Source organism: Lactuca sativa, chromosome 8, assembly GCF_002870075.4.
Source record: "Lactuca sativa cultivar Salinas chromosome 8, Lsat_Salinas_v11, whole genome shotgun sequence".
Taxonomy (NCBI): Eukaryota; Viridiplantae; Streptophyta; class Magnoliopsida; order Asterales; family Asteraceae; genus Lactuca; species Lactuca sativa.
The window spans coordinates 277319996-277330058 of record NC_056630.2 but is presented as its reverse complement, the minus strand read 5'-3'; the positions used below and the strand labels follow the sequence as shown (position 1 = coordinate 277330058).

General features: G+C 34.5%; 1 protein-coding gene across 1 annotated transcript; it reads right to left on the bottom strand.

Annotated features, from left to right (window-relative positions):
- Positions 1 to 8043: 8043 nt before the first annotated feature.
- LOC111904909 (putative calcium-binding protein CML19) lies at positions 8044 to 9022 on the bottom strand. The gene has a single exon (XM_023900613.3). It carries the CDS (start codon positions 8952 to 8954, stop codon positions 8289 to 8291), a length of 666 nt encoding a protein of 221 aa, XP_023756381.1. The 5' UTR covers positions 8955 to 9022; the 3' UTR covers positions 8044 to 8288.
- Positions 9023 to 10063: the final 1041 nt, after the last annotated feature.

Sequence of the window (10063 nt, the reverse complement as noted above, 5' to 3'; positions counted from 1 at the left end):
TTTCTCTCATTTTTGGTAAGTTTCATCATTCTCCTTATGGTTATTACATTCCCTTTTACTCAAAATCATAGATTGCTTACACAAACATCATCACATTCATGTTAGATCTTCGAATCTTCAAGTGATCCTTCAAGTGTTCTTGAGTTGAACACTTCTCATCTTCAACATTCACCCACTGAAATCACTCAAGGTGAGTTCATACCCCTGTATTTTCATGTTTTCTTAAGTTTTAAGGTGGGTGTGTGTGTGTGGGGAGGGGGGGGGGGGGGAATACAAGTTAAAACACCAAGAACATAACTAAACTTTTCTAACAACTTTCATCAGAAAAGTTGGACTCCATTGACGGACTGTTTTGGACGACTTAAACATTTTAGTTTTCAAAACTGTATTAGGTGCAAATAGTTCAAGTTCTTACCTTTAAAATGACTACTTGCACATCTCCATACGATTTTTTTTTTACAATTTATGGTGATTTTTACAAAACTGCCTATCATTTCAAACATCAATCAGGACCAGTCTGTGATTATGGACTTGTTCACACAAGTTAGAGGTCCCTAAAAATCATGAGAAAAATTATAGAGAAACTAGATTCATTTTCCAAACTCTCAGAATTTTTGGATTCTGATTTGGACCTTTGATGATTTTTCTACAAATTTTCTAAGAATAGGGATAGAAAATGTTATCAACAGAAAAATACTATCTATTTCATTTCATCTTGTAACATGTTGAGCAAGGTGTATATCTTTATGTGATTATATGTTATTGCAATATATGAGATTATTGTCTTAGTATGTAGACATACATCAGTTAACAATGGAGTTTGCTAGGTAAAGCATAGAAATAGCGATTTGTTATAATCAAAGCACATCTATTACATACAAACATTTGAATAAACTATGTTAAAGTATAGTTCATGTACATTACCACTTTTACCCTTGTTTTGATAAACTATAATAGGTATAGTTTATGATACATCACATAACACACTCATACAAAAAGGGTACATTTATACAAAAGGAATTTCCAATACATTACACGTGAATTCGTTAATGACTTTTGTGAGACATTCGCTTCACCTTACCAATAAGTCCTGTATTGTAACCAGAGTCTCCTGGAGGGAGAGCGTGATAGCTGTATATAGATCTGTATTGGGATTGACAAACCCATAACTGAGCTGCTTGCAACAGCTAGACCGGCAGGTCTGTGGTGACAAATGTCATAACAGTTCCGACGCTTGAAGAACGTCGTTTCAGGCCAACTAGGTCATAGTATGGTTATAATAGATCACATTAAGTATTAACAAACATAGAATTTACAGGGAATTCATGTCGATCAAACGAGTTTACGTAGATTTAAACTTTCATTATTTTATCATAAGTATAGCAAATTACTTGTACACCTCGGTCTTTGGGTTTTAAGACTACTTTTACATATTAAGGAAAATATCGGATTTTCTGGAACAAACACCACTTTTACAAGAAAAAGCTTTTCATAAACTGCCTACAAATGTTTATGAACTCACCAACCTTTGTGTTGACACTTTTTCAAACAACTTGTATTCTCAGGAAATCACTAAACAGGTAACCAAGTGCTTTTGAGGATGGGATGTTAAGGCGTCAAACATTTCACATTTTGTCAACATATTGTAATTGATTTGGAAACATGTAATTCATACAATGATGTAACTTTTTCAATTATATATATGTTGGTTGTGTTTGCTTAAATCACTATTGCAATTGTTGTTATGATGCTATACATGAAGTCCTCCACCCCCGGACGTTTCCGCCATCCTTGGTTTGGGGGGTGTGACATGTAATAACACATACTTCAAGTAACAAGTAACATATTACTTACCTCCTATCACATAAATACTAACATACATACTCCAGATGGTACTACTAGATTCCCATCTTATCACATAAATACTAGCATACATACTCCAGATGGTACTACTAGATTCTCATCATATCACATAAATATAAGCATACATACTCCAGATGGTACCAATAGATTCTCATCCTATCACATAAATACTAGCATACATACTCCAGATGATACCACTAGATTCTCACCCTATCACATAAATGCAATCATACATACTCTAGATTGTACCACTAGATTCCCTTCCTATCACATAATGCTAGTATACATACTCCAGATGTTACCACTAGATTATCATCCTAACCACCTACCCATATTGTGACCTTTAGTGGTGTAACAATAACATATAAAATCACATAGTCCATATAATAAGTAAAGTCCATGAGAACTCACCTGAGTGACTAACCTCTAATCTACACGACAAGTTAGGTAGGGCTGACACTACCTCAAACCACTACACAACAATTAACCCTAATTTAAAAAAATTAAGGTACATTACTTAACTTTCCTTCTTATTAGGGTCTTGGTTAAATACACACACTCTTGGATAAAATACCATTTTATGATTCGAGCTCTTATCACTTCGTTCTAATATATATTTTCATCAAATGATAAAACATTTTCTCATATAATTTATTGTTTGAAGATAAGTTCAATCTTTAAAATAATTATAAGTAAATAATATATCATACCGTTTACTAGACTCGATGAGTGTATTTAAATTTATTCAAAAAAAAAAATTATATTTATAATCTAATTATAATGGGCTCGAATCTTTGAACCAATAACTCTAGCCTATTAAGTGCATTAAGTCCACCAAAACAAATGTTAGATTGACCCAAATAAAAACCTAATCTCTAAATAATGAAAGAGCAAAAGTACAGGCGATATTTATACCTCCAGGAAGCATCTTCTAGCGTCATTACCTAGTACTCCAATGAAGGAAAGAAGGCCAGCACCTCTGAGAGGCCTCTTTCGTCAATCTGATCCTCATCAAGAAATAACTTCCTTAGCTGCAAGAGTGAAACGGTACAAACACCTAATGTAACGCCTCAAAAATACTAAGTAAAATTTTTTATATTTGAAGTCAACCAAAACCATCATTCATCCATTTCAAAAACCAATCAAGTATAACAAAGTAGAAAAATAATTATCAGAGTACAATCAAAATCATAGAATGTGAAACACTGGTGGATGTTGTACTATCATGTTGGGCTCTTCCCCTTCGAACTAGAGGTACCTAAAACCATAAACATAAATTATAATCACAAATCTTAGTGAGTTCCCTAAAATACCACATACCATACATACAATGGGCCCCGCATGGCATCGGGCCTTGCCCGATACAGAGCTGTCAGTAACATGCTATGGGCCCCACCCAACACATTCATCAAGCCCGACCTAGCATCGAGCCCAACCCGATAAACATACAAACACGTCAAATACATGCAAGAGTCACATAAACAACTAGCATTTTATCAATATCTGCCAACTTCTCTGCGGAGATATTCTCCTGAATAGGAATGAAATGCACACTCTTGGTCAACCGATCCATAATGACCAAAATTGAATCCACCTATCGCGTTGTCCACGGTAGCTTCATGATAAAATCTATCGTAATCTCTTCCCATTTCCAGACGGGAACACCCAAAAACTCCATCTTGTCGTGAGGTCGCTGATGCTCGGTCTTCACTTTCCTGCAAGTCAAGCACCTCTCTACATACCAGGCCACATCCCTCTTCATGCAGGACCACCAATAATCAAGTGGTACGTCTCTATACATCTTTTTTGCACCCGGATGAATAGAAAACTTCGACTTATGTGCCTCCTCCATAAAAATCTACTATGTTCCCCCGAAGTATGCAACCCAAACACTCCGATGAAGGGTCAATAATCTTCGATTATCATAATCAAAAGAGAATACCTGATCCACTATGCACTCACTCTTCCGGTGCTCTTCTTTCATAACCTCAACCTGAGCCTCACAGATTTACTCCAAGAGTGGCGTAATCATTATCATCCTCAAACATACATCCTTGATAGGAGTATCGACCACCTTGCGGCTAACAGCACGGGCTACCACGTTAGCCTTCCTAGGGTGATAAATGATCTCACAATCATAACCTTCACCACGTCAAGCCACTTACACTGCCTCATATTCAGATTTGGCTAATTCGTTAAGTACCTGAAACTCTTGTTGTCTGTGTAAATGATACATTGAACCCCATACAAGTAATGACGCCAAATGTTGAGGGCACAAACCACAACATTCAGCTCCAAATCATGAGTGGGGTAATTCGCCTCATGAGGCTTCAGCTACCTTGAAGCATAAGCTATCACACGACCTATTTGCATCAACACTGCACCCAATCCCGAAACCGACGCATTGCAATATACCAAGAAATCATTCACACCCTCTAATAGTGTCAAAATTGGAGCCTCACATAACTTCTGCATCAAAGTCTCAAACGCCGCCTGCTGTGCAGGCCCCCAACAGAAAGTAACCGCCTGGAAGGACCAATATATATGGGGCCCAGCTTGCCCCGCTTCGTGAAACGGATGACATCTTTCTAGGGTGACATTTTCAGGAGTACCATATCTCCGACCTGAAACTCTAAAGTCGATCAACGCCTATCAGCATAACTCTTATGTCGGCTCTACGCTGTCTGAAATCTCCCGCACACCTGTTGGATCAACTCGGTAGTACGGAGCACTACCTCCTTGCTACCCATGACTAGTTGATCTACCTCGCCCCAAAAAATTAAGGTTCGACACTTCATCCCATAGAACATCTCAAAAGGAGGTCGATAAATGCTGGCGTGGTAGTTGTTACTATAAGAAAACTCAGCCAATAGGAGATATGTATCCTACCTACCGCCAAAATCCGACACACATGCCTGAAGCATAACCTCTAAGGTTCGACTTATTCTTTGAAGCAAAAATTAGGATAAAGACCCAAAAAACCACAAATTGATGTGATATTGTTTTTTCTGCATAATTCTTTATTTTTTTTTTCTATTATAGCATCATTATTTCATTTTTTCTATTATAGCAAGAAATAACACTTTAAATTGAACAATAATTCAATTTTAAAAAAAATACGAAAAATGAAAAAATGATTCAATTTATGGACTAACCACAATAAAAGTTAGAAAGTGCAGGGACCATTTTGTATCTTTCTCTAGAGTACATTTCCAATTTTCTTTTATGGTCGGATTTTGGATTTTAAATAAAAATATGTAGTGAAAATCATTCAAAATTTCTGTTTGGATGTGTTTATGAGTATATTATGGGTGTCTTTTAAAATATCTTATACATGAAAATAGATTCACGTGAATTTTTTTCAATCTTCATAGTTATTTTTGATGTTGCTTTATATGATTAGTATAACATAACCGAAATGCCTTTTTGGAGATTATGTTCTTTGTTGAAGTTGAAAGTTGTTGTATTATAGGTGTTTGTTGTCTTGAGAAAATGTTTATCCATGGATATTCATACATATGTTGTTTTCAGAAGGTTTCACATTTTTTTGAATTGGATGCTTCGAAGGCACCTGTACGTAAATTCGATTTCTTTTCATTTTTAATGTTATATAAATGAATTCAAATATCCATAGGGTTAACGAAATTAAACTTTTCGAAGATCAATAAACGTTTACTTTTTGTATTCATAGATGCTTGACAATTCATTTGAACAAAAGCTTGCAATTCTGATAGTTCAATGGATCAAAAAAAAAAAAAACTTTTTGGGTTACAAGGCCCTTGCTAATTATTTTTATACTTAAAAAAAATTTGATTTTAACAATTTTGGACCAAACTGCCCCTGCATACTATTTTTATAGTAAACAAAATTTGATTTTAATAGTTTTGGACTAGACCGCCCCTAAATACTGTTTTTATATTTTTTTAAAAAAATTGATCCTAACAGTTTTGGACCAAACTGTTGCATACTGTTTTTATACTTAAAAATTTATATTAACAATTTTGGACCATAATGTCCCTGCATATTGTTTTTATACTTAAAAAATTGATTTTAACAGTTTTGGATCAAACTGCCACTGACCATTCAAACCCAGGCCAATGACACGTGTGACCTTCATCAAATTAGAAAAATTGTCTATTGTTTGGATTGATTGACATGATTATTATATTAAGCCATATCAAAATCAAATGGAACTAAAGAAATCCAAAAACGTAATTATTTGTTGTATAAGTTTTGAATCATTTGAGTACTTTGAAAAATAAAATAGTAAACTTTGTTTGTTTACGATTTGAAGATCTGTTTGTAATTAATTCTACAAAAAATTCAACAAAGTAAATAATGAAGGCCACACATTCTTGTTAATATGTTTACACATAATGTCATTGTTTTTATTTGATTTATCTGATAAACCAAACCGAATAACCCAAAACCAATTAAACCGAAACTCATTTAGTGTTGTTGCGGTCTTTAGAGATGCTAAAAAACATTAAACCGGAAAATGATAAACCGAACCAAATAACACATGTACTAATATTACATTTATTGCAAAGTCTATTTATCAATAATACATTTTATCTTCAACCATAGAAAACGTTACCCATCTTGTGTCGATAATTAATAACATCACCTTTAGGTGACTGTTATAATTGTAAAAGAATGGTGGAGACCAAGTTTTCTAAAAACATACAAACAAATACATCACAAGCCTCTTAGTCGAATCATGTGGTTACGGTGAGAATGAAGTATGAGTTGAAATTTGTTCCCACTATAAACGTTTTGTGGCAATGGGGTCGTCGAAATCCTTATAATCGCATACCAATTTTGGACAAGCATACAAGTTTCTTCCCAGGTTATTATGGGTCATCGAGGTCCTTATAATCGTTAAACTTCAACAATCACACTTTGCCATGTGTTTGATTTAATCGTAGAATTTCTAGAAAATCGATTGTCATTTGCTTGAGTTACATAGTTTATATATAGAATTTGAACTTCCATTGACCTAGATGGGAGTTGTCTTCTTCGATAGCGGGTTCTACATCCGGCTGTTTGGTTCATAGTACATATGTCAAGTTCATAGTACGCATGTCAAGTTCGTAGTATGTATGTCAAGTTCAAATGTTAGGTTCTTTTTTAGTATTTTTTAACCAAAGACACTATTTATTTTCTAGAATAAAAGTCTGATTTTTCAGAATTTATATTGTTGAGTTCACGTACGGAACATCGGTCCATAGAGAGGATATTACGAATTGATATTACGTACTGTGAACTCATGTAAAGTTACGAAAGTCTTTGTTTTTGACAGATGACATGGGCTTGCTGTACGGTAGACGAGTTGCAGTCCAAAAGGTGAAATCCGCAGAAACCTATCTTCAGACTCATTGTTCACTTTTGTAAAAGTCTGTTTTTCTGGTCATTTTTTTAGAATTTGGGTGTCATTTGATTTTTATTGTCAAGATCTCATCAAAATATGATTAAATTTGGTCAAATGAACTAATAAACACTTTGCAAACCAATCCTATTCGCATTCCCTTCCGAGTCCACTTCATTCAAGAAAGTGGATTTTTACCTTCGATCCGGCCAAATTCCACACTTTCAAAAAATCAAAGCCCATTCTATAAAGACTTACAAGATGGGCATCGGACTCTAAGTCCAACTAGATTATGGAAATCAAAATACTAATCGTAATTTCAATTAAAAAGATGTTTTTGTTCACTCTCACTCAAAATGAATTTAGTCAATCTTACTACGAATCTACAGAAGTCATATAGTTTATCGCCTTCGACCATACCGATTGAATTCCCCACTTTCTAATGCAATAGAATTGAGAACTTAAATTACATTCATATCCCTTAAGTTCCCTATTCAGTACCTCAAAAAATCATTCTTTTGAAACCATCCAACTAGTCAATCCTGCCATACTATATTTGTACAATACCATATACAATTGAATTCCTTATCTCACTACAATTAAGTACCAAAGGAGAGAGCTAAAGACGAAGGACAGTAGCGGTCATTGCTCAAAGCATTGGATTAGCCGGCATGAGTGGAGAAGAGTAATTGACTAGCTATGATTTAAAGTGCAAGTCCTTATTGTGTTGTGTTGTTGGTTTCTTATTTTTTTTATTTTTTTTTTATTTTTTTTATTTATTTTTTTTTAATTTAAAATTCAATTAACCTGTATAAGATTGTACAAAATATTTTATAAATAAAAATTATACCCACAATTTACTATATTATATAAGAAATTATTTAATATTTGAATTCCTATGATTTTACTCTATATATACATACATACATGAGTGTAGGGCTGTAGGCATACAAACCTTGAAATTTCAAAGCATGATCAGTCCATATTTTACAAAGACGAACGTGTGGTTTTATCGTAAAATGAGAATGTGGTTTGTTAGATGAAATGATTTGAAATCTCAAAGCATCATTTGTTTGAATTCATCAAAGTTAAGAACTCCATCACCATTAAGATCAAACCGACTTATCATCCCAGCACACTCATCCACACTTCTCGACTCACCGAGTCGATTCAGCATCCTGTTTAAGCTCTTGGGAGTGATGTAATCGATTCCATCCATTTCATACATTCTGAATGCTTTCCTCAGATCCTCAAGCTTCTCATCTTCTTTTGTGCTTTCCATTAAACCAACAAAATCTTCAAACCCTAAATTTCCGTTGTTTCCATTTGACGATTCAACAACAACTTCAACCTCTTCGAGTAAAATCTCTTCGTTCCAGATCAATCCGACGCAGTGTTGCAGCTCTGATGGAGATATCATACCGTTTCCATCTCTATCGAAATGATTGAATACGCGTTTGTAATCACTTGAACTCGTCATGATGCTGGAGTTCTTGTAAGTGGGCTTATGTTCTGAGTTAGATCGATTAAAAGAAATAAACGAGTAACTTATGATTTGGGGGATTGATGTTCTTGGGTGAATTTGGTAGGAGTTATATAGATACCCATTATACGCGTTTGTTGCCAGAAATTTTGAATGAATGTAAAAGTTTGAATTTGATGCTGAGACGATACGAAATCGAATTTTGGGTAAAATTTCAAGCAGGTTTTCCACGGATTTCATGTCTTGGGACGAAGCTGCAAGGCAATTGGGGACAATTATTTCACCACGAAACTTCAGATATTCAATAATGACATTTATTCCACAGCGCGTTCTTCTTTTATTTATTTATTTATTTTTTTAGAATAAACCATTAGAAGATGAGGAATATATTATTAAGAATTCAGAAGAATATCGTTGTGATTTATAATCTTAAAATTTTACAACAGAGTAAAATTTGTATAGGAAATGATTGTATTCGTTCACTAATTATTTATCATAGTTAATAACATTATAAAAGTTTGACAAAATCATAAAATTGGGTCTTAATATTTTTCGAAAATTATCACTATACTCCAAAACATTTTGAAGGTCCAAAATAAGTATTTTTTTTTTTTTTTTTTTTTTTTTGGTCGTGGTTATGGTTTAATTTTTTTTCTTTTGTAAAAATCTAAAATAACATATTTTCTTATGATATTTTCTTTTTACGTTTTTTATTTACTTTAACATTTTTTTATTAAAAAAAGACAAAAAAACGATTCGGAGGCGACAGAGGTGAGCAAATACCACTAGAGTAGTCACATTTACTGCCTTACCCCCACATACTCTTCACCACCACCAGAGTTCTGCAAACACGATGAGTTTGTAAAGGGGTGGTGACATGTCGACTTCGACCCCAACGTACAGTGTTGCAATGTCGACTTTGTCTCGCTAACAACGACGTTGAGCTAAGAGCTACAGAAACCCCCGACGAACAACAAATCTACAAACCTAAAAACACGAAGTTGTGAGCTAGGGTTTCTTATATGCGTAGGCGACAACAAAATGGGCGACACCGGTGAAGTCGACGCTGGATAATGCTCGGCTTCCGCCATGTTCGTCGAGTTACAACATTCGATAATGCTAGGGTTTTCGAGTTACAAAACTGGTTTTCGGTTGCCATCGTCGGCATTGCTAGAGATATAAGGGCAATCTGACAGTGACAATGTTCCAGAAAGAGACCGACGACAAGGGTTTCTTGATCAAGACTCTGACAAATTCAGAAAAAGATTGGTGGTGTAAGAAAGTGACCCTCGACAGCTAAGTGTTTTTGGTGAATAATAGAACGAATGTGAAGATGTTTTGAAAGTGAA

Excerpts from the sequence above, each read along its gene's own strand:
- LOC111904909 (XM_023900613.3), bottom strand. The coding sequence starts at position 8,954 with ATGAAATCCGTGGAAAACCTGCTTGAAATTTTACCCAAAATTCGATTT.